The sequence below is a fragment of the Leucoraja erinacea genome, chromosome 7, assembly GCF_028641065.1.
Source record: "Leucoraja erinacea ecotype New England chromosome 7, Leri_hhj_1, whole genome shotgun sequence".
In the NCBI taxonomy this organism is placed as follows: domain Eukaryota; kingdom Metazoa; phylum Chordata; class Chondrichthyes; order Rajiformes; family Rajidae; genus Leucoraja; species Leucoraja erinaceus.
In genome coordinates this window covers 6,962,988-6,990,401 of record NC_073383.1, presented here as the reverse complement: position 1 = coordinate 6,990,401, position 27,414 = coordinate 6,962,988, and the positions used below count along the sequence as shown (strand labels likewise).

Below are 27,414 nucleotides of genomic sequence, written 5' to 3'. Positions count from 1 at the left end.
GGTGAAACATTGTTGGTGGTGCAGTTTTCAACGGTAATTTATTTGTGAGATCGTACTGCACAGATGATAGAAACATAGAAAATTGGTGCAGGAGGAGGCCATTCGGCCCTTTGAGCCAGCACCTTCTCCCCATATCCCTTGATTCCACTAGCCCCTCATCCATTCCCAATACAGTACAGGCTATTTACAGAGACCAATTAACTTACAAGCCCACACGTCTTAGGAATGCAGAAGGAAACCAGAGCACCCAGAGGATACCCATGTGGTCACAGGGAGAAGGTACAACCTCCATACAGTCTGCACCCGAGGTCAGGATTGAACCTCTGGTGCTGTGAGGCAGCAACTCTAGCAGCTGCACCATGGTGCTGCCATCGTGTTAGACAATGCTTTTCTGACCTTGCAAGATAGTCGTCAACTCTCTGAAATATCTTTCTTTAGTCTTTCTCTGGCCTAATTTTAGTGCTCACAAGCCTTAGAATGAATGAATCCTGAAACCCCATTTCAGAGCGCCATATCCTCGATCCATTCATCCCGAACTTTGTAAAAGAGCAGAAGGTTGGGATTCTGATCTGATTCTGATCAAATGCTGACTTCAAGCACTGGAGCTGAGACACCAAAGTGCTGATTCAATAGACAATAGGTGCAGGAGTAGGCCATTCGGCCCTTCGTGCCAGCACCACCATTCACTATAATCATGGCTGATCATCCACATCCAGTATCCCGTTCCGTTCCTGCCTTCTCCTCATATCCCCTGACTCCGTTATATTTAACAGCTCTATCTAACTCTCTCTTGAAACCATCCAGAAAATTGGCCTCCACTGCCTTCTGAGGCAGAGAATTCCACAGATTCACAACTCTCTGTGTAAAAAAGTGTTTCCTCATCTCCGTTCTAAATGGCCTTCACCTTATTCCTAAACTGTGGCCCCTGGTTCTGGACTCCCCAACATCGATTCAAGACCCACAGGCCAGCCAATCTCAAATCTCCTTCACGTTCACAAGCATTTGATTCCTTGGTAGTTTTGACAACAAGGAAGTAGCTCGGGACAGGGTTATTGGTTCAACAGGAAATACGTCAGGCAGCACCAGTCCTTGCCAACCATCTGACTCAAGAGAAAGATGATGCCCAAGGACCCTGTGCAACCAGGGCAAGACCATCACAGTGAATGGCAGGGCCCTGGGGAGTGTTGTTGAGCAGAGGGATCCAGACGTGCAGGTACATAGTTTCCTGAAATTGGTGGATAGTGAGTGTTGTTGAGAAGAGGAGTCTAGGAGTGCAGGTAGATGGCTTCCTGAAAGTGGCGTAACAGTGTTGTATATTAGAGCGATCTTGGTGTGCAAGTACATAGATCCCTGAAAGCGGCATCACAGGTAGACAGAATAGACAAGAATGCATTTGGCATGTTAAAGCCCTGTCCCACGGTATGAGTTCATTCCAAGAGCTCTCCCGAGTTTGCCCTGATTTGAACTCAGAGATTTACGGTATGGCCACTGGTCGGTACTCGGGGCTCTCGTGGACATTTTTCAACATGTTGAAAAATCTTCACGAGCCTTCTCATACTTACCTGCCGTTAGCGAGTCTTCCCGAGTACCTGCCTTTAGCACTAAGAGCCGTCCCCGAGCTCCGATGTACCCGCTACGTTCATTCTCCGGGCTTACCACGAGTTTGATTTTTTTTAAAACTCGGGAGAGCTCTTGGAATGAACTCGCACTGTGGAACAGGGCTATTAGTCTACATAGTTCAGGGTATTGAGTATAGAAGTTGGGATATTTTGTTACACCTTTTACATTCAATAACTTTCTTGGTTTTAGGAAAGGCTCAACAAGTGAAAAGCAGATTATTGTGACCCCATCGTTTACAGGAGTTGGCATGGCAACCACTCAACTAACAGAGGAGAACGCTGACTTTGCCTCCCGAGACCGCTACCATCACTTCTCCATCATTAGTCAAGAAGATCTTCATCGTCATTTGAACTAAGTCTTTTTGTACTTATTGGGTTCTTTTTCTGGTCAGGATGTTTGCACAAATGAAAAATATGGATGTACTTTTTAAAACAGAGTTAAAAGAATTGTAATATATACAGACTTATTACATAAGTAAGCAGCTATTGTGTATATTTACATCTTTGATACATGTGACCTTTTTGATTGATCATCTCTAATGATCTGTGATTTAATTAAGATTTTTGCCAAAATATTTGCAATGACTTGAATGTATAGATACATACAGATATTTTTTTATACAATTTCTGCCTCAGTTGTCAAGTGGAGGGTGAGGTACTGCTAAAATGGAGGCTTTAATATAATATAAATGTGGGATGTTTCACCAGGATTGCTGGGCAGTCCTGATTATTTGTGTTAAAATTTGATCCCTGTTTCGGTTTCGGAGTGAGTGGAAGATCCAAATTCTTGAATACAAGAAGATTTTGGTGTGGATATCTATCCAAAGCAGATTTGGTGCTGGGAACCCTTTTATATTGAGAAGAAACATATTTACCCTTATTTGCTTCTTGTCCATCTCTCCTTTTTCCCTGCCCTAGGGAAATGTTCTTCTCTGGAGTGTGAAAAATTCTGGTGTCACGAATGGAAACGGCATTTTTAAACGGTTTCAGTGAACTTGCAACCAGAGACTGGACATCACTGGTTCCCTGCGGTGGTAATCTGTGCTGCGCAACTCTTCGGCAGTTCTCTTGTACCATTAAATGTTGAAAAAATATTGTTACTGGGTGGGATCGCAAATGGTTGAAAGGCGGTGGTATCATAACACAAGACTAATGCTTTCAACTTGCAAAAGAATTTAATAAATGTAAATATAAAACATTTATATAATTTTAAAAGTATTCGCATTTGCAAGTGGGATACATTTCCAAAATGTAACCATAAAGATGCATGTTATGGTTTAATAATGAATAGAAAGTCCACGTGGAATGAATGGAGTTTTACATCAAGTGTCGCATCGTTATAAATATGTTAAAATTGGGTGGAGAATAAATAAAATAGCACAATGTTATCAAAAAAGCATTTTTTAATGATGTCTGTTATATCCAAGCTGGGAAATAATGGTTACTTACACACAGGTTAATGGTTCGTTGCTTATTTTTCTGACAAACATTAAATAAAACTTCCTCTTTCTATTTCCCTTATTCGCCTCCTCATTAACCTGTTTCTTGTTCTCTCACCATTCAGAATGGGTCTCGAAAATGTTCTTCTAGCCGTTAGCCAAAATCGTCCCATTAGTGTAGCTGAGGGCAGAGGTTGGTGGTATCTTCTTCTTCTTGCGAATGAAACATAAAGCGAAGGAATAGTTAGATCTCAAGCCGGGTGTTGAGCAGCCAGGTTGTTGTCTCTGCGTCAATGTCTGCCAGGCCCTGAGCTCCATTTGGTGGGTGGTGGAGCGGCCACCCAGAGATGCCATGGTTGGCTGTCTGTTGTTCTGCTCCGTATTCACAGGCTGGGCCCCAGTCAGGTAAAATGTGAACTTGTCACAGAGGGATGTTCTGAGCATTGATTTTTGCCCCTTAGATATCTGGCCACAATTTAATTCTTTGTAGGTCCTGCAAACAGACACTGGAAAGTGAGATGAGCCATACAGTGTGGAAACGGGGCCTTCTGCCCAACTTTCCCACACCGGCCAACATGTCCCAGCTACACTAGTCCCACCTGTCTGCGTTTGGTCCATATCCCTCCAAACCTGTCCTTCCATGTACCTGTCTAACTGTTTATTTCGTAAAGGTTGGGATATTCCCAGCCTCAACTACCTCCTCTGGCAGCTCGTTCCATACACCCACCACCCTTTGTGTGAAAACGGTACCCCTCAGATTCCTATTAAATCCTTTCCCCTTCACCTTAAACCTGGGTGTCATGGTACACCAGTCATTGAAAGTAGGCATGCAGGTGCAGCAGGCAGTGAAGAAAGCGAATGGTATGTTAGCTTTAATAGCAAAAGGATTTGAGTATAGGGGCAGGGAGGTTCTACTGCAGTTGTACAGGGTCTTGGTGAGACCACTTCTGGAGTATTGCGTACAGTTTTGGTCTCCAAATCTGAGGAAGGACATTATTGCCATAGAGGGAGTGCAGAGAAGGTTCACCAGATTCCTGGGATGGCAGGACTGTCTAATGAAGAAAGACTGGATAGACTTGGTTTATACTCTCTAGAATTTAGGAGATTGAGAGGGATCTTATAGAAACTTACAAAATTCTTAAGGGGTTAGACAGGCTAGATGCAGGGAGATTGTTCCCAATGTTGGGGAAGTCCAGGACAAGGGGTCACAGCTTAAGGATAAGGGGGAAATCCTTTAAAACCGAGATGAGAAAAACTTTTTTCACACAGAGAGTGGTGAATCTCTGGAACTCTCTGCCACGTAGGGTAGTTGAGGCCAGTTCATTGGCTATATTTAAGAGGGAGTTAGATGTGGCCCTTGTGGCTAAGGGGATCAGAGGGTATGGAGAGAAGCAGGTACGGGATACTGAGTCGGATGATCAGCCATGATCATATTGAATGGCGGTGCAGGCTCGAACGGCCGAATGGCCTACTCCTGCACCTAATTTCTATGTTTCTATGTTAAACCCATGTCCTCTGGCCCTCGATTTCCTCCCCTGGACAAGAGACTCCGTGCATCTACCTGATCTATTCCTCATATGATTTTATACATGAATTACAAAGTGGGCAAGACTTAATGCAGTGGGTCCTTGCAGTCATTGATTGGGACAGGAACTGGTTGTCGTCTGTCTGGCTGTCCTGACTGAGTGCATGGGCTAGTGGGCAGGTCAGTCTCTTGGGTCCTGAACCCTGCCGGAGTTGCAAGCAGGAAGGGTGTTGCCGAAAGGGGAAGGGACTGCCTCGGATGACATAAGTGTCACTCTGAGGCATTTCCCCGAATGGGGAGGCGGGGTCGGCACTGGAGAAATCAGGAACACATCCTTTGCCTTCCCTCTAAATCTTTGCATCAAGCTGCCACCCCTTGAGGACACCAGGCAAGCTGGAGTTGGTCCTTCCTGTCCAGTTTACCATTGTTGATGCCAAGGTGGAAGTGAGCTGAGTGGAGGATTATCTGGTTGGAAGACAAGGTTGGTTATTCATTGTTCTTTTTCTCTCTATATCATCGCCTATATATCTCATTTCCCTTTCCCGTGACTTTCGGTCTGAAGAAGGGTCTCGGCCCGAAACGTCACCCATTATCTCCGGAGATGATGCCTGTCCCGCTGAGTCACCCCAGCATTTTGCTTCTCACATTGGAGGGAGGCCATGGTATGGGGAGTGGGGTTGGGTGGCTGAGCATAACCTGAGGATTCTGGGAAGGGTTAATGGTGGGCCAGGGGTCGGGGCTGTTGGAGGTAGTGGGTAATACTGGAAATATAATGAAATGTAACAAATATAATATATCCTCACAATGGGAGATGGATTTCAGAATCTTGGCAGTGGCCCAGGGAAGGTAGAAGCATTTAAATGGTCCTAGAAGTCAGATTAGAAGGATGAGGGGGCGGGACCTCATTGCAACTTACTGAATAAAGGCCTAGATAGAATGTGGAGAGGATGTTTCCATCAATGGGACAGTCTAAGATTAGAGGGCCCAGCCTAACACTAAATGGGCTAACCTTTAGGAAGATGAGGAGATTCTTTAGTCAGAGGGTGGTAAATCTGTGGAATGCATTTCCATAGATGGCTGTGGAGGCCAAGGTCATTGAGTATTTTTAAGGCAGATATTGACAGATTCTTGATAGGTACCGGCTTCAGGGCTTATGGGGAGAAGGCAAGAGAATGGGGATGAGAGGGAAAGATAGATTAGCCATGATTGAATGTTAGACTGAATGGGCCAAATGGCCTCATTCTGCTCCCATGACATGAGCAAGTGGCCTTGATATTCCAATTAGAGCCTAATTCAATATCCCAATATCCCAATGAGGCTGGTGTGAGTGGTGGAATTTTACACATATGATGTTGTGCCGCATTTGATGAATTAGTGCAAAGTGGGAGCTTTCTCTGCACCGTGTGTAAATACACAGAGGTGCAGGTTGTAAATGTGGATGTGTGGGAAAGGAACTGCAGATGCTGTTTTTTTTTAATATAGTTGTGGGAGTCAGTAGGTTAACAATAGACGTCGGTCGATCGTCTATCTCCTGTGATGGAGACGATGAGAAGTCCACAGGTTTCTGCCCTGACCTGGAAAAGTTCTCAAAGCCCAAAGGTCAAGGCATCACAGTTCTAACAGTTCTAAACATTCACTGTAGACTGATCGTGTAAACCACAAAAGTATTAACATTGCTCCTGTCAACACTTCTCTCATTGCCAGAGTGAAGCGAACAGCCTATTGCCGAGTCTGGGTCTGACTCTCCTGAAAATTCTCCTCTCAAATTGGCTTCCTTTCTTCCAAGATCCATTACATTACAGCATAGGTCGTATAGATGCACAGAGTCTCTTGCCCAGAGTTGAGGAACAGAAGACATAGGTTTAAGGTGATGGGATGGGCGGGGGGCGGGGGAGTTTTAATAGGAACCTGAGGGATAACATTTGTAAACAAAGGGTGGTGGGTGTATGGAACGAGCTGCCAGGGGAGGTAATTGGAGTAATAGCTATTGCAGCGTTTTAAGAAACATTTAGACAGGTACATGGGTAGGACGGGTTTAGAGGGATATGGGACAAACACAAGCAAGTGGTGGGACTACTGTCAATGGGGTATGCTAGTTGGTGTAGGCTAGGTGGGTCGAAGGGCCTGTTTCCATGTTCTATGACTCTGACTCTGTGACTGAATGACTTTAGATTATTTTAGGAAATGTGGCCGTTGTCAGAAACTCATTCAGAAGTTCACTCGCTGGGCTGGAGTCACCACATCTCTCTTGTGGGGTGTGGGATGTGTGGCCCCATGTGTCTGGCACAGCAGACATCCTTCATTTTTTTAAACCTAGAAATAATTAAATCAATTATTTACAAGAATAATATGTACAATACAAAACAAGCCCACCAGCACCCTGATGTTGACGCCTGCTGGTGGATGCATTGGGGTGCTTCCACCTGGGTTGTGTGGCTTTGCTCGTCCCTAGGCCTGCCTTCATGTCCAAGTGCTTTTGACTCCTCATGCAGATCTTTAACCTGTTTCGACAGGTCCTTCCCAAACAGCAAGATTTGCGGTTGTGAGGTCGCAGATTTGCACAACCCTGCAAATTTGTGATTGAGGGCAGGTCTGATGGCATCCTTCCACAGGCTGTTTATCTCGTACTGTGTGTTGCACAGTAGAGCCAGAGTGTCCTGCTGGTTGTTGGTCAATTCGACCCCATCCACTGAACGAGCATAAGACGTGATAGCTGACATCAGGAGCTTCAAGATTTTCTGGAGCTTCACATCCTGGGTTCTTATGCCCAACCCAATGTACCCCCAGATTTGGCTGTTAACGGCCGGTACATTGAGTGAGATGCAGTTCTCCAGAGGCGTGTATCTATCCAACGCCTCATTTACTACCTGTTCTTGTAGTGGGTTGAAGGACAGGTAGTCAATACTGGCCGCCAGTTTTGACTGCAACGGCTGTTCCGTTCGTGGTGTTACCACGTAGCGGTTCACCACTCCCAGCAGCTCTTCCTGGTCCTGCACCCCCAGCACACTGCTGTTGTCTTCAGCCACGGACCCCTCTTCTTGACCAGCCCAGCCCTGGCCTCCAACGCTCCCCTCTGCTGAGGGAGATGCGATGGACAGTGCCGTGTACGGCGCTGTTGTGGGTGTGCGTGCACTCCCATGGCGGGCTTGCACCATCTCCCGGAGCAAGTCCCGCTGGAGCATCTGCTCCATCAACCGCTCCATGCGGGACAAACGGTCACCTTTGCTGCTCTCGGGCAGCGTGTCTTCATGACCAGACTCATCGGAGTCTACCGGCCAGACCGACGTCTGCTTTGCCTTGCCACTGCGGTGGTTCGAGCTGAGCAGCTTGCGGCGTTGGGCTCGGCTCTACAGAAATTGCGTCAGTGACTGTGGACCGCAGCAAGTGTGGTCCAGGTGCCGCTAGTCGCCCCCCACTGCTGGAACCCTCCTGGGCCATCACAGTCAGACGGGGTGCAACCTTCTTTGGTTTTCTCCCCTTGTCCATTTGTTCTCTAGAATACAGAGCACAACAAAGGTTTTGATAAGAACGACCTCAGAATAAGTTTTACTTACCTGGAGGTCCCGTTTTAAACTCTGTTGCGGGAGAGCTCGTTCCCCGCCCGTCGCTGTTGCACTGCGTGAGACGCTATGTAGCGCATGCGTGCTGGCGGGGTCTTCACATAGTCACTCACGTGACTCCGAAGTAAAACAAATATTCTTAAATATCAAATATACAGAAATTTAAACAACTATATTACAATCCTTGTCAAGGATGCATTCCAGACCCCACGGTGCCTAGCGGTCTCGGAAATACCCCAGGGTGCCTGTAGGCAGCACATAGTTCCTCTCTAGTACCACCTGGGCATGAACGTAACCCTGGAAAGGGGCAGGCAGCTGGCTCAGGCAGAGCATTCTTCCGCCTGGCGCCGTGACTCGCAGATGGCCAGCTTGGCCTAGGAGCAACCCAACCAGGACATCGTTAGCCCCACCCTCTCCCCTATGCACAGGGTGACCAAAGATGAGGATGGTGGGGGTGAAGTGCAGACAAGGGGCAACCCCTCTAGATATTGGAACAAGGGCTCAACCTCACACACTCCATGTAGACGTGGATAACAGTCGTCAAGTCTACAAATTGTACTGTTAAGCCATTGAGAACCTTCCTGTTTCAGACACAAATTGTTTGCTGCATATTACCCCAGTCACAGAAACAGCTTTTTATGACATTACATGTGGGATCTCTTCAGCACCAATACAGCAGAGAAAGGCCTGATGGAGGTGTAGAATCCTACAACAGACCTTCAACAGCTTTGCTGCCAATCTCCACCCTGCTCTTGTTGTGTGTGGGCCTTCTCTGACTCCCCAACTCCAGTCTCCACCCATGAGGATAATTGAGAATGGTAATGGCCAGAACTTACTGCTTGTCTCCAACCTGCCACGACCCTATTCCATTCTCCAACATTCTCTGTGCTCACATCCGAAGACACCACCATCCACCCATTGTGCCTCCCCCCCCCACCATGGTTTAGGAGTGAATTACAGAACCTGGTGGGACAGATGATGGGTTGTTGGGAAGAGGAAATTAAATTCCTTGCACCAGGAGCTCCAAGAAGACTCAAGAGTCAGATGTGTTTTATTGACATATGTCCCAAGACAGAACAATGAAAATCTTACTTGCAGCAGCACAGCAGCTATGTAAGTGGGCCTGTCCCACTTACGCGACCTTTACAGGCGGCTGCCGGCATCCGTCATAGGTCGCCGAAATTTTCAACATGTTCAAAATTCAGCGGCAAGCAGAAAGACGCCACGACTCTTTGGAGACCTCTCAAGACCATAGGAGACCTCTCAAGACCATAGGAGACCTCTCATGACCATACAGCCTATGTGAGAGGTCTCCAAAGAGTCGTAGTGTCTTTCTGGTTGCCGCTGAATTTTCAACGTTGCAAATTTTGGCGATCTATAACGGGTGCCGGCAGTCGCCTGTAAAGGTCGCGTAAGTGGGACAGGCCCTTTAACGTAACATTCTGTAAACACCATAATAAACAAAATAAAGTCCGGGAACAATAACAGTGCAAAGACAGAAACATTGCTCCCGTGTCTATGCAGTTAAGAGCTCAATAGGATGTTGTAGTATTTAATAGCCTGATGGTTGTGGGCAAGTGTGGACTCGGTGTGACCACTTCACCGAACACCTGCGCTCGTTCCGCCAAGGTCTGCTGGATCTCCCGGTTGCCAACCATTTTAACCCCCCTTCCCATTCCCACTCGCATTCCCACAGTGACATTTCTGTCCTGGGCCTCCCCCTTTGCCAGAGTGGGGGCCACACACACACTGGAGGAACAGCACCTCATATTCCACTTGGGTAGCTTACAATCCAGCAGTATGATGTTGAATTATTATCTAAATGGTGGCCGATTGGGAAAGGGGGAGATGCAGCGAGACCTGGGTGTCATGGTACACCAGTCATTGAAGGTAGGCATGCAGGTGCAGCAGGCAGTAAAGAAAGCGAATGGTATGTTAGCTTTCATTGCAAAAGGATTTGAGTATAGGAGCAGGGAGGTTCTACTGCAGTTGTACAGGGTCTTGGTGAGACCACACCTGGAGTATTGCGTACAGTTTTGGTTTCCAAATCTGAGGAAGGACATTATTGCCATAGAGGGAGTGCAGACAGACGGAAAATTTACACAGCACAGCACTGATGTAAGTGGGATGTCAGGACGCGTCTTATGACAGGCGAAAGCCGGCATCCGACTTAGGTTTATCAACATCTCTAGAATTTAGAAGCAGATTGAGAGGGAGACCTCTTATAGAAACTTACAAAATTCTTAAGGGTATGTGACAGGCTAGATGCAGGAAGATTGTTTTTGCCCGATGTGAGAGGTCTCCAAAGAGTCGTAGTGTCTTCTGGTTGCCGCTGAGGGAAGTCCAGGACAAGGGGTCACAGCTTAAGGATAAAGGGGAAATCCTTTAAAACCGATAATGAGAAGAACTTTTTTCCACGCAGAGAGTGGTGCATCTCTGGAACTCTCTGCCACAGAGGGCAGTTGAGGCCAGTTCATTGGCTATATTTAAGAGGGAGTTAGATGTGGGCCCTTGTGGCTAAGGGGATCAGGGGTATGGAGACCTGGCTCGGTACGCTGGATACTGAGTTGGATGATTTTAACCCCCCTTCCCATGATCATTCCCACAGTGAATGGCGGTGCAGGCTCGAGAGGGCCGAATGGCCTACTCCTGGAGGAGCACCTAATTTTCTATGTTTCTATGAATGTCTCCAATTTCAGGTTAAGCTCCCTCCTGATCTTCCCATCTGTCCTCACACAGCCCTTTTATCCAACCCTTCCCCCCCCCCCCCACCCTGTTCCCATTTCCTCCCTCTCACCCACCACCCCCTGCGGGTTCCCCACTCCCATGTCTATCCCTCCACCCTCATCTCTATCTCTCCCACCCCCATCTTCCCCAACCCCTTCACATCTCCCCCCCCCCTTCCCATCCACCTTTGCCACCCCCCCCCTTCCCCATTCCCCATCTCCCCCACCCCCGCCCTCAAATTCCAGTGCTCACACTCCCCACCTTTCCATGATCAGATTCCATCACCCTTCTGTCTCCTCCACTGATCACCTCCAGTCTACAAACTCCACTCCCCACTCGGCTCATCCGCCAATTACCCCCCTCACCTGTATCCACCCATCACTCGCTCCACGCTTTCTCCCCACTACTTCAGATTGAAGAAGGGTCCCGACCCGAAACGCCACCTCCCCGTGTTCTCCAGAGAAGCTGCCGGAGTTACTGCTGTCAGATTCAGATTCAGATTCAGATTCAATTTTAATTGTCATTGTCAGTGTACAGTACAGAGACAACGAAATGCATTTAGACAACGAAATGCATTTGGACAACGAAATGCATTTTCGCTCTGTGTCTGCGGAATCCCTACACTCACCCCCCAAGTTTACACGTTAAACCTCTAAAGCAAACACTTCTCTGCGGCTGGTTGTTCTCGGGGCTGTTCTGTGGGCAGGGGTTTCACACTCCCGGGAGCTCTGTCACGCTCGGCTTGTTTCTCGGGAGAGAAATCCGAGCTGGTCCTCGGATGCTATCTGCTGGCGAAGAGAGGAGAGGGGAGAAGAGAAGATGGCAGGGCAGGGCAGGGCAGGAAAGGAGAGAAGAGGTGAGGAGAGGGGATGAGGGGAGAGGAGAGAATGTGGCAGGGCAGGAGAGGGGAGGGGGGAGGTGATGGAGAGGGGAGGAAGGGCAGGGCAGGAGAGGGCAGGAGAGGAGGGGGGGGTGGAGAGGAGAGGGCAGGAGAGGAGGGAGGGGTGGAGAGGAGAGGGCAGGAGGAGGGAGGGGTGGAGAGGAGAGGGCAGGAGAGGGGCCGCCCCGCCCGGGGAAGGAAGCGAGTGGCGGCCGGTTGAATGAGTGCTTGCAGCTCGGCGCCGCTTCCTGTGCTCCAGGGTGTGGGACTGTGCCTGAGTCGGGCTGGGAGGCGGCCGCCCGGCAGCGTTGCTGTGGGTCAGCTCCCCCTCCCCCTGGCCGTGGAGATGTGTTACCGGCAACACGGGCAGGCCCGGGCCGTGGACACACGCTGAGGATCCGCTCTCTCCACACTCCGAGTCTCAGTACACAGCGCAGTTAGCCCGCGTGTGTGTGACTCTGTGTGTGTGTGTGTGTGTGTGTGAGAGGGAGTGAGTGAGTGTGTCTGGGTCTGTGTGAGTGCGAGTGTGTGGCTGTGGGAGTCCATCCCTGAGAGTGTGAGTGTGTGACTCTCTGAGTGTGAATCTGGGATAGTGTGTGTGTGTGTCTCTGTGTAAGTGAGTGTGTGTCTGTTTGTGACTCGGTGTGTGTGTCTCGCTGTGTAAGTGAGTGTGTCCGTGTGCAAGAGTCTATCTGAGAGTGTGTGCGCGCCTGTGTGTGTATTCCTGTGTGAGTGTTTCTCTGTGTGTCAGTGAATCTGTGTCTGTGAGAGAGTGTGTATTTCTGTGTGTGTGTGTAATTCTGTGAGTTTGTCTGTGTGAGTGTGTGTCATTGTCTGTCTGAGAGTTTGTCTGTGTTTCTCTGTGTGTGTGTGTATATATAAGTCTGTGTGAGTGTGTATTTCTGTGTGTGTGTGTAGTTCTGTGTGTGTCTGTAATTCTGTGAGTTTGTCTGTAAGTGAGTGTGTGTGTGTGTAATTGTCTGTCTCAGAGTCTCTGTGTGTATATAAGAGTCTGTGTGAGTGAGTGAGTGAGTGAGTGTGTGAGCGGGGTCCCAACCCCCTGTGCCCAGCCATGGCCCCGGGCTCAGTGAGCGCCACGGTGGGCCGGCTACTGATGTCCGCACTGCTGCTCTGTGTCGCGGTGTCCGCCAGGAGCTGCAGCCCCGGCACCGGGCCCGCCTGCCCACGCCGGCACATCGGGGATGGCCCGACCCGCGGCCCCCGCACCGGCTCACTCCTCACTCCAGGCTGGCAGCCAGGGCATCGGCGCCGGTCACCTCAACCCGACAGCGGTGAGTCGAGAGAACCCCGTCCCCACCCCACTCTCTCTGAACCCGTCCCACCCCCATCACCCACTCACTCCCTTTCTCCGACACTGTTCCTCTCTCCGACCCACTCCCTCTCTGTCCCCCTGTCTCCACCTCTCTGCCCTTGTCTCCACCTCTCTGCCCCTCTCGCCACCTCTCTGTCCCGCTCCCTCTCTCTGTCTCTGTCCCTCTCCCTCTCTCTGTCCCTCTCCCTCTCTGTCCCTCTCCCTCTCTGTCCCTCTCCCTCTCTGTCCCTCTCCCTCTCTCTGTCCCTCTCCCTCTCTCTGTCCCTCTCCCTCTCTCTGTCCCTCTCCCTCTCTCTGTTCCTCTCTCCCTCTCCCTGTCCCTATCTCCACTTCTCTGACCCACTCTCTCTCTCTGACCCTCTCTCTCTGTGACCTCTCTCTCTCTCTCTGACCTTCTCTCTCTTTCACTCCCCCCTTACTTAATCCCCCCCTCTCTCTCTCTCTCTATGACCCTTTCTGTCTCTTTCCTTCGCTCACTCCCCCTCTGTGTCTCTCGCTCTCTTTCTCTGACCCGCTCTCTGACACTATCTATGACCCTCTGTCTCTCTCACTCCCTCTCTCTCTATCTATGGCCCGCTCTCCGACCATCTCTCTCTCCAGCTCCTTCTGCACCTCTGCCCCACAGTTTACACAAAGCTCGGGATGCACAAACAACGGCGCGCACCCCACATCAAAGTAATGTTCGTGTGTCTGTTTGTGTTGCTCTCTCTCTTTCTCTCTCGCACCGGACTGCCTCGGGCAGAGCGCAGTGTTGCTCGCTCTGAAGGGAGTCCTTGCTCAAAGGTGAACTACCCCGGTGCCCCCACACCCACAGTGCAGCGAAATCCCTCTGTTCATGGTGCGGGACACAGGTCGCGGTCGGTGGGAGCCACGCGTCCACACAGGGAGTCTTTCCCAAACGAGACTGGTGCTAATGGAATTGCAGTTTGCAAAAAGCAAGTTCCCGACGGCTGAAGTTGGTCTATTGCTGGATACAGAGACATCTGTTTTCACAGCCTTGTCCTGCGCTGACTCGCGTGTCTTCACTCATACCGATGTTATAAGGAGATGATTTGTAGATTTAGTAAAACGTGTACAGGCCAGCTGTAGAGCAGGTGTGATCAGACACGGGTCAAGGCAGGGGAAGGATATGGGGAACCTAGCACTTCATCACCACTGACCAATTGACCACTGATCCTTTACAGTTTAGTAAAATTGTCACCTGTACCGAGGTACAGTGAAAAGCTTTTTGCTGCGTGGAATAGTCTGACCCTAACCCAAGGACCCACTGCTCTCTGGCCCCACTGACCCCTTGACTCCACTGGCCCCTGGCCCCACTGACCCCTTGACCCTTGACCCTACTGACCCCTTGACCCTTCGCCCCAATGACCCCTCATTCACTGTAACTAATGCCCCTCTATGTGTGATTCACCCTCACTCATCGACAGTTGAACTTTGTGTACACACGGAACTGCAGGCGCTGGTTTACAATCAAAGACACAAAGTGCTGGTGTACTGGAGCACAATCTAACTTGGTTTAGTTTAGATTATAAAACTTTGACATTATAAATATGTAAATACAACTTATAAACAAAGGTGGCGCAGCGGTAGAGTTGCTGCCTTACAGCGCCAGAGACTCGGGTTCCATCCTGACTACGGGTGCTGACTGTATGGAGTTTGTACATTCTCTCTGTGACTGCGTCGGTTTTCTCTGGGTGCTCCGGTTTCCTCCCACTCTCCAAAGATGTACAGGTTTGTAGGTTAATGGGCCTATGTAAATTGTCCCTAGTGTGTAGGATAGAACTAGTGTGCGGGTTGGTGGGCAGGGACTCAGTGGGCCAAAGGGCCTGTTTTTGTGCTGTGTCTCCAAACTAAACCAAGCAAAATTAAACTACTCTGGCGAAAGGTCCCGTCCCGAAACGTCACCTATCCATGTTCTCCAGAGATGCTGCCTGACCCGCTGAGTTACTCCAGCACTCTGTGAAACGTCACCTATCCATGCTCACCAGAGATGCTGCCTGACCCGCTGAGTTACTCCAGCACTCTGTGAGACGTCACCTATCCATGTTCTCCAGAGATGCTGCCTGACCCACTGAGTTACTCCAGCACTCTGTGTCTATTTTTAGTTGAGCTTTGAGGATGTGTGTGAACAGACTGGCGTTGTATCCACTGCTTTGTGTTGAGGCCAGGTGATGTTTCCAATGCCTCATATCATCATCGGCCTGACGTTGAGATTGAAATGATAGGCTGGTGTTATGTAGCTACAAGAAGTAAACATGGGAAGTTTGATGGTTAGTTTATTGTCACGTGTTCCTAGGTGCAGTGAAAGGTTTTTATTGCATGCTAATCAGTCAGCAGAAAGACAGAAGGGTTTCAGCCTGAAACGGCGCCTATTTCCTTCGCTCCGTAGATGCTGCCGTACCCACTGAGTTTCTCCAGCAATTTTGTCTACCCGCAGAAGGACAATACATGTTACCAATTGAGCTGTCCGCAGTGCACAGATACAGGATCAAGGGAATAACATTCAGTGCAAATTAAAGTTCAGTAAACTCAGATTAAAGATAGTCCAAGTGGCCCCAAATGAGGTAGATGGTAGCTCAGTAGTGCACAGTAGTGATAATAGTGAGCACGGCTGCAGTGATGGTGTTGATAGAATGCTCAGCAATGGTGATAGTGTACACTATGGTGGTGATAACAGTGATACAATACACAATAGTGGTGATAAAATGCCCAACGGTGGTGAGAGTGGTAGTAGAGAGCACAATAGTGGTGATAAAATGCACAATGGTGCTGATAGCAGTGGTGCTAGAATACAGGGCTGTGTTGATAGTGGTGTTAGAGCACACACTGTTGGTGATACTGTACACAACGGTGGTGAGAGTGGTGACAGAGGTGATAATGGTGGTCACCTGAGTACACCGGCCGGTACAGAGATGCTGCCTGACCCGCTGAGTTACTCCAGCTTTTTGTGCCTATCTACGGTTTAAACCAGCATCTGCAGTTCCTTTCCACACAAGCCATCACTTGCTGCTGCACTTAAAGTGGTGCCATACTGCATTGTGTGTGAGCAGTGATGGAAATGCTGGTGATGAGGAAGTTCACTGCATTGATGTACTGCTGATAGTGTAATGTATAGAGTATCAGCAATGCATTGTTGCTGGTGATGCAATGCTGCAACAATGAGTGAGAATAGAGTTGCTGCCTTATAACGCCATGGCCCCAGGTTCAATCCTGACTACTGGTGCTGTCTATATGGAGTCCGTACCTTCTGCCTTTGGGTTTTTCTGGCATCTCCAGTTTGCTTCCACACTCCAAAGACATACAGGTTTGTAGGCCCATTGGCTTGGTATAATTGTAAATTGTCCCTAGTGTGTGTAGGATAGTGTTGATGTGCTGGGCATCGCTGGTCGGTAGGTACTCAGTGGGCCGAAGGGCCTGTTTCTGTGCTGTATCTATAAACTAAACTAAACTAAATGTATCAGATCAGTGATAGTGGTGAGAAAATATTCAATGTGTGAAAGTGGAGCAAGGATGATATTGATGACAAAATGTCTCACCTTGATGAGAGTGGGGATAGATAGTTGGCGACAGACATTGTCGTGGAACCGAGGATAGTGGTGACACAAGGAAGCCCACACAGAGATGTCAGTGGTGAGATTTGGGATGAATGCATGCGCTGGATCGGAGGCAGCGGGGACCACAGCAGTAACGTTGTGATAAATTGTCTCCTTGTAATGGCTAAATGTACTGGATGGTAAGGACAGAGTATGTAACTACAATGATGGTGGTGATGGAATCCAGCACATTGTTGATGGTAGAGGTTGGCTCATTGATGGGACTGATGAGAGTTCAAGTGATAGGAGCAGGATTAGTCCATTTGGCCCATCGAGTCTACTCTGTGATTCAGTCATGGCTGATCTATCTCTCCCTCCTAACCCCATTCTCCTGCCTTCTCCCCATAACCTCTGCACCATGATCTGCAATGGTCTCTGCTGTAGTAGCACCAGGGAACCGTTTGCGCGATCTCATCCAGTCGCACCTCAAACTACTGATTACTAATATATTGTAATGTTGATTATTGAACAGTTTCCTGCATCTTGTTGCGTTTATGGGCCTGTCGAGTTGCAGCAAGTAAGAATTTCATTGTTCTGTTGCGGTGCATATAACAACTAATCAAACTTGACTCGTGAAAGTGCCACAGCTGTGTTAGTCAAGGGAGGTTACACCGAGTGACGAAAGCAACCGTGAAGATTGTGATATTAATGAGCAACACAACAAAGGGGGGGGGGTACAATACATAACAGAGGTGAAGCCCAGGAATGATCGAATGTTCTTGAGAAAGAATTAGGATAGAGCAGGGTACGACTTTGTAGCAATGGGGTTGATAATGCTCATCCCCCCCACCCACCGCAGCTGGGAAGAAACTGTCCCTGAATCCGAAGGTGTGCGTTTTCAACCTCTGTGCCTCTTGCCTGATGGGAGAGGGAGTGACCGGGGTGAGACTTGGCCTTGATTATGCTGCTGGCCTTACCGAGGCAGCGTGAAGTGTAGATGGGGTCAATGGAAGGGAAATTGTGTGGGTTTGTGTGATGGTCTGGGCTGCGTCCAAAATTCTCCATAATTTCTTAGATACAAGTATAATATACAAATGTATTTATTGTCACGTGTACCGGGTTACAATGAAAAGCTATTGTCGCATGTTATCCAGTCAGTGGAAAGACCATACATGATTACAATCGAGCCATTCACAGTGTATAGATACATGATAAGGGATAACGTTTAGTGCAAGGTAAAACCAGCAGAGTCCAGAGTACACAAAATTGCTGAAGAAACTCAGCGGTTGAGGCAGCATCTACGGAGCGAAGGAAATAGGCAACGTTTCGGGGTCAAGTGGGGGCGGGAAGAAGAAAGGAATCGGTGGAGCCAGTGGGCTGAGGGAGAGCTGGGAAGGGGAGGAGAAAGAGGGACTACCGGAAATTAGAGAAGTCAATGTTCATACAGCTGGGGTGCAGACTGCCCAAGCGAAATATGAGGTGCTGTTCCTCCAATTTACGGAGGTCCTCACTCTTGCCATGGTGGAGGCCCAGGACAGAAAGGTCAGATTCGGAATGGGAGGGGGGGTTGAAGCGCTGAGCCACCGGGAGATCAGGTTGGTTATTGCGAACCGAGCGAAGGTGTTCGTCGAAGTGATCGCCAAGCCTGCGCTTGGTCTCACCGATGTAGAGCAGCTGACACCTAGAGCAGTGGATGCAATAGATGAGGTTGGAGGAGATGCAGAGTACAGTGTATATCGATGCATTGCCAACATGTTCTTGCATGTATCATTTGAGCAATATTCATGTTTGGCTTCCATACAGATAGCAGGACTTTTTCTCCCCTCCTTAACAAGGAGGTTTATTCAGTGTTTACACTTTAGGATGTACCAGAAAGTACAGAGACATTCAATTGTTACATTACACCAGTCAGTCATTGTGATACAACAGTGGCATCCTTTTATCTACAATAGCCTCGACTCCCCACGGTGACCAGCAGTCACAGAAGGCCTCCAGAGTCTCTGTGAATACGAGTTATTGGGACCTTATGGGCTGTGCATTTCCACTTGAATTGTGACCACACTCCCACGGCACTTAGTTGGAGGATTCTAAAGTCGTGAAAGGCACTTTGTTCAACATCGATTCTTTATGTCTGAGCCAATGTACTTGGTTAAAAAAAAAACGTTATGAATATTGTAGAATGGTCTCGGCCCGAAACGTCACCTATTCCTTCTCTCCAGAGATGCTGCCTGACCCGCTGAGTTACTCCAGCATTTTGTGTGTGTCTGTCTGAATATTATATCACAGTTTCTCTTCCAACTCTGTGTAAGTACATTATTTGCATTGCAATCGAGCTTTTACCAAGTGGGCTAGTAAGTCATTGAAAGCTCGTTCAACTTCGCACTCATCAGTCAATGACAGAAACAAGGAACTGCAGATGCTGGTTTACACAAAGTGCTGGAGCAACTCAGTGGGTCAGGCAGCATCTGCGGAGAGCATGGACAGGTGATGTTTTGGGTCAGACGTTTCTGTGTCGTATGCTACAAGCTGTCGCTGCTGGTGAGGCCCTGGTTCCTATTCCTGGTGTAGATGGGGCACTGTTTTTTTTTTTTCTGTGATGATTTTCTATGTTCAAGTTCATTTTCAACGTCAATTTTTCAGGACTGTGACCATATCCTGTTTTCCACTGAACTGCAGCCACGACTGCCTCTTTGATCAGGTTGCCAAAAACATTGTTCTTGCAGCTCCCGAATCATTGTGTTTCCTTCGTCTTTCAGGAAGCCTCCTCCCCCTGGCTGAGGATATGATTCAGTAATTAACGGTTGCTTACATCTCTCATCTTCCTTACGTCTCTCCCCTTGCTTGTTTCCAGACAGATACATTCACTCGCCCCAAGAGTCCATCAGTCCAAGGAAATTCTGGCCAATTCAAATTTGCCTGGGACTCCTGAAAACATACTTCACTGTCACATCTCTCCCAAGTTGGTCTTTCCGCTGACTGGATAGCACGCAACAAAATGCTTTTCACTCTAACTAAACCAGGCCTTTCAGTTGCCGACCCAAAACATCACCCGTCTCTTTACTCCAGCGATGCTGCCTGACCCGCTGAGTTACTCCAGCACTTTGTGTCTAAACTAAACTTAAGTTCCTTTCACGGTCAGCTATTGTGTTTGTTCCCCCCCCAACCCTCCGTCTCTTTTGGTAACAATTATGTGCAATGTGAAACATGTGCTCCCTCCGTGATCTAACGCAGGATGGCTTGGCAGTGGGAACTGCATTCCTGCAGGCTGCCTGCTCCAGCTTTGAAGTTGCTGGGCTGGTGGATGCAGTCAGATGCTGCAGAGAATCAGAGTGGGGAGAGGAATGAAGGAGCTGGGAGGGAGGAGGGGGAGGGAGAGAGAGGGGGGGGTGCAAGGAGAGAGGAGGGAGAGGGGGAGGGGATGGAAGGGGGGGGAGAGGGGGGAGGAAAGGGGAAGGGGAGGGATTGGGGATTTAGAGAGAGGGGGGGAGGGAGGGGGAGGGGGGGAGTGAGTGGAGGAAGGGAGAGGGGGGGAGATGGGGAGGGAGGAGGGAGAGAGGACTGAGTCAGCCAGGGGAATCGGAAGGGAGGTGGCAGAAAAGAATATAACAGCGGGGGAGCAGCTGCAGGAGGATTAAAGGGAGTTGGTGATAAGAAATGAAAGGGCTGTGGAGGAAGTGGGAACACTCAGATGAAGATGAAAAGAAGATGCTGGGAATGATCAACAGATGACGCACAGAAATGAAAGGATCTTAAGTAGTTAATCTTAAAAAATGTATTGGAAATTTGTCTATGTATAGCATGCTGGTTTAAACCCAAGATAGACACAAAATGCTGGAGTAACACAGCGGGACAGGCAGCTTCTCGGGAGAGAAGGAATGGGTGACGTTTCGTGTTGAGACCCTGAAGAAGGATCTCGACCCGGAACATCACCCATTCCCTCTCTCCAGAGATGCTGCCCTGTCCCGCTGAGTTACTCCAGCATTTTGCATCTATCTTCGGAAATCTGACTATGAGATCTGAAAAAATTAAAAGTTAATATTAAAGAACAGGTCGCTGTTCTTTATACGCTAGCAACTGATGCTACTGTAAGTAACATCATAATCATTTGCGACAGGGAGTGGGTTATTGGGAAGCCTGGCTTTCCTTGGCTGCTACCCGGTGCAGGCAGTATATCTGTGGGTAGACACAAAATGCTGGAGTGACACAGCGGGACGGGCAGCATCTCTGGAGAGAAGGAACGGGTGACGTTTCGGGTCGACACCCTCAACAGACTGAGAGTCGGAGGAGAGGGAGACACAGAGATATGGAAGGGTAAGGTGTAAAAACGAGACATCAAAGGGGACAAAGCACAAGGAAAATGTAGAATAGATAATTGTTAGCTCGGGGAAGGTGACAATGAAGCATACAAAGATAAAATGTAATTAGGAGGCCAGTCAGACTGGTCGGAGAAAGAGGATGGGGGAGGGATGGAGAGAGAGGGTTGGCAAAGGTTATTTGTAGTTGGAGAAGACAATATTCATACCAGTGGGTTGTAAGTTGCCCAAGCAACTGGCTGGCTGGATGTAAATACAAACATCTGAGCAATGACTGCCCTTCGATGGAGCTGTGTCTCTTGTCATTAACAGCTCCCAGGTGCACAGAAACGTTCAGGATACTCCAACTGCTATGAAGTTGAACGACACTAGCATTGGCAGCTTTAGAATTTGTGATCAGGGAAGTGATACGGGGTGCTAAGCAGTCTGTGCAGTGTGCCCCTGAAGACTGGGCTTGCTTAGCAGGCCAAGCCCTCTGATCATTGAGTCTCTGATAGTGGTGCATAAAACCATAAGGGGAATAGATCGGGTAGATGCACACAGTCTCTTACCCAGATATCTGAAGGGGCTGCTCGTCAAGTTCTGGTTTGCATTTTAGTCCTATGATCCTGGTGTTTGGACACAAGGCAGGAGGGGAGGGGGGGAGAAATCTCCCTGTCTGTTTGCTCCTGGGCCTGGCCAAGATGCCCATTCGCGGGTTAAAGAGTGGTGGGTGTATGGATCAAGCTACCAAAGGAGATAGTTGAGGCAGGGACTATCCCAACATTTAGACAGTTAGACAGGTACATGGATAGGACAGGTTTGGAGGGATGTGGACCAAATACTGGCAGGTGGGACTAATGTAGCAGGGTTATATTGGCCAGAATGGGCAAGTTGGGCCGAAGGGCCTGTTTTTACACTGTATCAGTAACCATGACTGAGTCCTGGCCTTTAATTGGACTTCAGAGGATCTAAGCCCAGAAAGAGTCATATAGTGTGGAAACAGGCCCCTTTGGCCCAACTTGCCCATGCCGACCAACATGTCCCATCTACACTAATCCCACCTGCCTATGTTTGGCCCATATCCTGCTAAACCTGTCCTAATCATTTACCTATCTAAATGTTTGTTAAACGTGCGATACTGTCTCAACTACCTCTCCAGCAACTCGTTCCATACACAGACCACTCTGGGTGGAAAAAAAAGTTACCCCTCAGATTCCTATTAAATCTTTCCCCCCTCACCATAAAAGTATGTCCTCTGGTTCTCAATTCCCCTACTCTAGGCAAGATTGGCTCAATTTAAATTCAAATCAGAAAATGATCCCAGATTAACCGTACCTCTTTTGATAGTATAGACAAATGTTCAAATCACCAACCTTAGGCAGATAAAGATGCTAGAGAAACTCAGTGGGTGAGGCAGCATCTATGGAGCAAAGGAGTGACGTTTCGGGTCTGAAGAAGGGTCTCGGCCCGATACGTCACCTATTCCTTCGCTCTATAGATGCTGCCTCACCTGCTGAGTTTCTACAGCATTTTTATTTAGATTTTTCCAATATCTGCAGTTCCTTCTTTAACAAATCACACACCTTTGTGCTTTACCTGCTGTAAAGAACCCTAAGTGAAGTTTACCTGCATATTTTCAATCCAAAAGCTAAAATGACCTGACTTGAATGAATGAATGACTGAATCAATGAATGAATGATTGAATGTATGATTGAATGAATGAATGTATGATTGAATGAATGAATGTATGAATGAACGCTAATTTATTATCACATGTGCCATGTCACGGTGATATTCTTTGTTTTGCATACACAAGGTATGCAAACATCCGCTACATAAAGGGTGCCGACATAGTTACAAAATATTCCATTTGGTCCCCAATGGCCCCCCTTTGTACTCTCGACGATCCCCCCAACACTGAGTCCCCTTTTGTTCTTGGCCACAACCAAATCCTCACTGGTGTGAGGTGATGCATTTTGGAGAGTCGGGACTTGCCATGGACGGAGGGACTATTGAGAACTTGCTGGTTGAGTTAATGAAAGGTTGTCTACCCTTGAGAAGGCCACATCTTTGTGCGTGGCCCCATTAAATCATTTGAACAGTTCTGTGGCTCCTTCATTAGGCAGAACGTTCGCTGTGGAAACCCCACTTACTGGGGCCATTAAAATCCAGTCAATTACTATCATGGAGCTAAAATCAGCATCAATTAATTCTCTGTGGAATACATGTGTGGGAAATGGCAGCAGATAATATCTGCTACTTCTGGGAATGAGCTGGGAGTGTGACTCTAGGAAGGAAGTCTGGATCAGCCGAAAGGCAATGAATAATGTTGCCACTGCAGTAGCTAAGGAACATTCTGCTATAAGTGGATGTGTTATATCTGGACTTCCAGAAGGCTTTCGACAAGGTCCCGCATAGGAGATTAGTATGCAAACTTAAAGCACACGGTATTGGGGGTTCAGTATTGAGGGTTCAGTATTGATGTGGATAGAGAACTGGCTGGCAAACAGGAATCAAAGAGTATGAGTAAACGGGTCCTTTTCACAATGGCAGGCAGTGACTAGTGGGGTACCGCAAGGCTCAGAGCTGGGACCCCAGCTATTTACAATATATATTAATGATTTGGACGAGGGAATTGAATGCAACATCTCCAAGTTTGCGGATTACATGAAGCTGGGGGGCAGTGTTAGCTGTGAGGAGGATGCTAGGAGGCTGCAAGGTGACTTGGATAGGCTGGGTGAGTGGGCAAATGCATGGCAGATGCAGTCTAATGTGGATAAATGTGAGGTTATCCACTTTGGTGGCAAAAACAGGAAAGTAGACTATTATCTAAATGGTGGCCGATTAGGAAAGGGGGATATGCAACGAGACCTGGGTGTCATGGTACACCAGTCATTGAAAGTAGGCATGCAGGTGCAGCAGGCAGTGAAGAAAGCGAATGGTATGTTAGCATTCATAGCAAAATGATTTGAGTGTAGGAGCAGGGAGGTTCTATTGCAGTTGTACAGGGTCTTGGTGAGACCACACCTGGAGTATTGCGTACAGTTTTGTTCTCCAAATCTGAGGAAATACATTCTTGCCATAGAGGGAGTACAGAGAAGGTTCATCAGACTGATTCCTGGGATGTCAGGACTTTCATATGATGAAAGACTGGATAGACTCGGCTTGTACTCGCTAGAATTTAGAAAATTGAGGGGGGATCTTATAGAAACGTACAAAATTCTTAAGGAGTTGGACAGGTTAGATGCAGGAAGATTATTCCTGATGTTGGGGAAGTCCAGGACAAGGAGTCACAGTTTAAGGATGAAGGGGAAATCCTTTGGGACTGAGATGAGAAAAACATTTTTTACACAAAGAGTGGTGAATCTCTGGAACTCTCTGCCACAGAAGGTACTTGAGGCCAGTTCATTGGCTATATTTAAGAGGGAGTTAGATGTGGCCCTTGTGGCTAAAGGGATCAGGGGGTATGGAGAGAGGGCAGGTACAGGATACTGAGTTGGATGATCAGCCATGATCATATTGAATGGCGGTGCTGGCTCGAAGGGCCGAATGGCCTACTCCTGCACCTATTTTCTATGTTTCTATGTTTGTCCTACTGTATACGTAGTTTGTATTCTGAAGAGTCACAGGTAATGATTTGTACTTCAAGTGCGATAGTTTTTCAATCGTGAAGCTGGTATCGAGCCTTTTCCATGCATCATCCTGAATGGTTTATGGAATTCTTGGCCCAAAGTAGAAATGGAGAAAACATAAAGTGTGGGAGGAACTCAGCAGGTCAGGCAGCATCTGTGGAGGGAATGGACTGGGGACATTTTTTGGGTTGAGACCATACTGAGGACCTTTTGTCCATTCACCATTTCACTGGCAGTAACAGAGTCCACCATCTACCCAATGGTATACCTCACCTGCCATCTCCCCCACCTCACACCCATCCCTTACCCCCCCCCCCCCCCCCCACCACGACCCGTTGCTCTTATCAAATCTCCTCCGATCCATTTGAACTGGGATGAACGCAAATCATCCCTAATCTCACATGGCATCAAGAACATAGAGCACAGTACAGCACAGGAACAGGCCCTTCATCCACAATCTCTGTGCTGAACTTGATGCTAGGCCCATCACATCCACCTGCACATAAACCATATCCCTCCACCCCCTGCATATCCATGTGCCCATCCAAAAGTCCATTTAAAGCCACCAAGATGCAGGACAGAACACCACAGGAGATCCTTCCTCCCTGTGGCGACCAAACGTTACAACACCTTCCCCTTCTGTCCTGCTGCAGTGGACTGAGACTGACTCCTCTCCGCCCCTCTCCCCCTCTCCCCCCCCCCCCCCCCCCCCCCCCCCCCCCCCCCCCTTTCCCTCCCCCTTTCTCCCCCTCCCCTCCCCCTTGCACATCCCCCCCGACCCTCTCCACTCGTCACTTTAATTTCATGTTTCGTGTATTTTGTGTTTTTTCTGACTGTTGGCAGATCAATTTCCCTCCTGGGGTAAATAAAGTTCTATTGTATCGTATCTCCCTGCACCACCACACTGGCAATGAGTCCCAGGCCCACACCAGTCCACCCCTCTCTTTGTGAAAAAAAAACTTGCCCCGCACAACTCCTTTGAACTTTGCTCCTGTCGTCCAAGGTGGGAAGGCTGAGAGCACATTTCCCATGGAGTCTCTCATTATCCAGGCCCATCGACCGGCAGCCTGGGGAAGGCACTGGTGATTGTAAAGGCTCAGCATCAGCGGCAGTCGCTATTCATTAACTGTATTCAACATCACAGGCAGACAGCCCAACCCTTCTCTGCCACTCAGCAGTGGGTCCTCAGCCCGAAACAATGCTGCTTTTGTCAGCTTTGATGCAATTGTATCTGTAAATCCTTCTTGGGAGAAGTGAGGACTATTTTCCTGCCCAGAGCTGCCAATGCTCGCCAGTTTGTGGGTGTGACCGTCGGGGAATAGAAAGAAGCAGGAATGGGGAACACTGTGCCCCTGTGATTCAAGATTCAAGAGAGTTTATTGTCATGTGTCCCTGATAGGACAATGAAATTCTTGCTTTGCTTCAGCACAACAGAACATAGTAGGCATGACTACAGAACAGATCAGTGTGTCCATATACCATTGTATAAATATATACACACATGAATAAATAAATTGATAAAGTGCAAATAACAGATAATGGGTTATAGTTTTGTCCGAGCCAAGTTTAATAGCCTGATGGCTGTAGGGAAGTAGCTATTCCTGAACCTGGTTGTTGCAGTCTTCAGGCTCCTGTACCTTCTACTTGAAGGTAGCAGGGAGATGAGTGTGTGGCCAGGATGGTGTGGGTCTTTGCTGATACTGCCAGCCTTTTTGGGGCAACGACTGCGATAGATCCCCTCGATGGAAGGGCGGTCAGAGCAGATGATGGACTGGACAGTGTTTACTATTTTTTGTAGTCTTTTCCTCTCCAGGGCGCTCAAATTGCTGAACCAAGCTACGATGCAACCGGTCAGCATGCTCTCTACTGTGCACCTGTAGAAGTTAGAGAGAGTCTTCCTTGACAAACCGACTCTCCTTAATCTTCTCAGGAAGTAGAGGCGCTGATGAGCTTTCTTAATAATTGCATCAGTGTTCTTTCGGTCCAGGAAAGATTTTCAGAGATGTGCACGCCCAGGAATTTGAAGCTCTTGACCCTTTCAACCATCGACCCGCTGATATAAACGGGACTGTGGGTCCCCATCCTACTCCTTCCAAAGTCCACAATCATTTCCTTGGTTTTGCTGGTGTTGAGGGCCAGGTTATTGTGCTGGCACCATATGGACAGTTGCTCGATCTCTCTCCGATACTCTGACTCATCCCCATCAGTGATACGCCCCACAACAATGGTGTCGCCAGCAACTTGATGATGGAGTTTGCACTATGACCGGCTACGCAGTCCTATGTAGGATTGTGTCCATTGTAGGAATGATTTGTATTTCTGGTCGCCGGAGAAGCCAATGTGTGCGATAGAACATGTTAATCTGGCCCATCTCCGTTATGCTAAACGTGCTCACCCACCACACCACCTCCAGGTCCCTCAGATCAGCCGACGTGGTTACTGAACATCCCGCGGTCTAGGCATAAGCTCAGGGGCAACCACGCCTTTGCGGTTGCAGCTCCTAGACTGGAACAGCATCCCCCTTCCCATCAGAACTGCCCCCTCCATCGACTCTTTTAAGTTGAGACTTAAAACTCATCTTTACTCTCAAGCCTTTCTTGACGTCCTCTGAGGGAGGGCTATATGTATGTATTTATGTATGTACTTAATCTATGAACCACTGTTGTATAACATTAGTACCTCCACCAATGTTAAGCATCTCTGGAAAGAAGGAGTGGGCGATGTTTTGGGTTGAGACCCTTCTTCAGTCTGTAGAAAGGTCTCAACCCGAAATGTTGCCGATTTCTCCTCTCCAGTAATGCTGCCTCAACCTCCAGCATTTTTTGTTTACCTTCAATTTAAACCAGCATCTGCAGTTCTTTCTTACACACT

The 27,414-nt window shown here is 48.4% G+C and overlaps 2 protein-coding genes across 3 annotated transcripts in view; both read left to right on the top strand.

Moving 5' to 3' along the window:
- slc12a8 (solute carrier family 12 member 8) overlaps positions 1-3,995 on the top strand; it is a 75,569-nt gene extending 71,574 nt beyond the window's left edge. The window contains exon 13 of one of the 2 annotated variants that reach the window (XM_055637712.1): positions 1,810-3,995. In XM_055637712.1, coding sequence (XP_055493687.1) covers positions 1,810-1,975 — 166 coding nt within the window. In that variant the 3' untranslated portion in view covers positions 1,976-3,995. The remainder of the gene's footprint in view (positions 1-1,809) is intronic. The other variant, XM_055637711.1, reaches the window with a different exon arrangement.
- A 7,991-nt stretch (positions 3,996-11,986) lies between these two features.
- heg1 (heart development protein with EGF-like domains 1) overlaps positions 11,987-27,414 on the top strand; it is a 62,368-nt gene continuing 46,940 nt past the window's right edge. Inside the window, exon 1 of the mRNA XM_055637710.1 lies at positions 11,987-13,042. Coding sequence (XP_055493685.1) covers positions 12,823-13,042 — 220 coding nt within the window. The 5' untranslated portion in view covers positions 11,987-12,822. The remainder of the gene's footprint in view (positions 13,043-27,414) is intronic.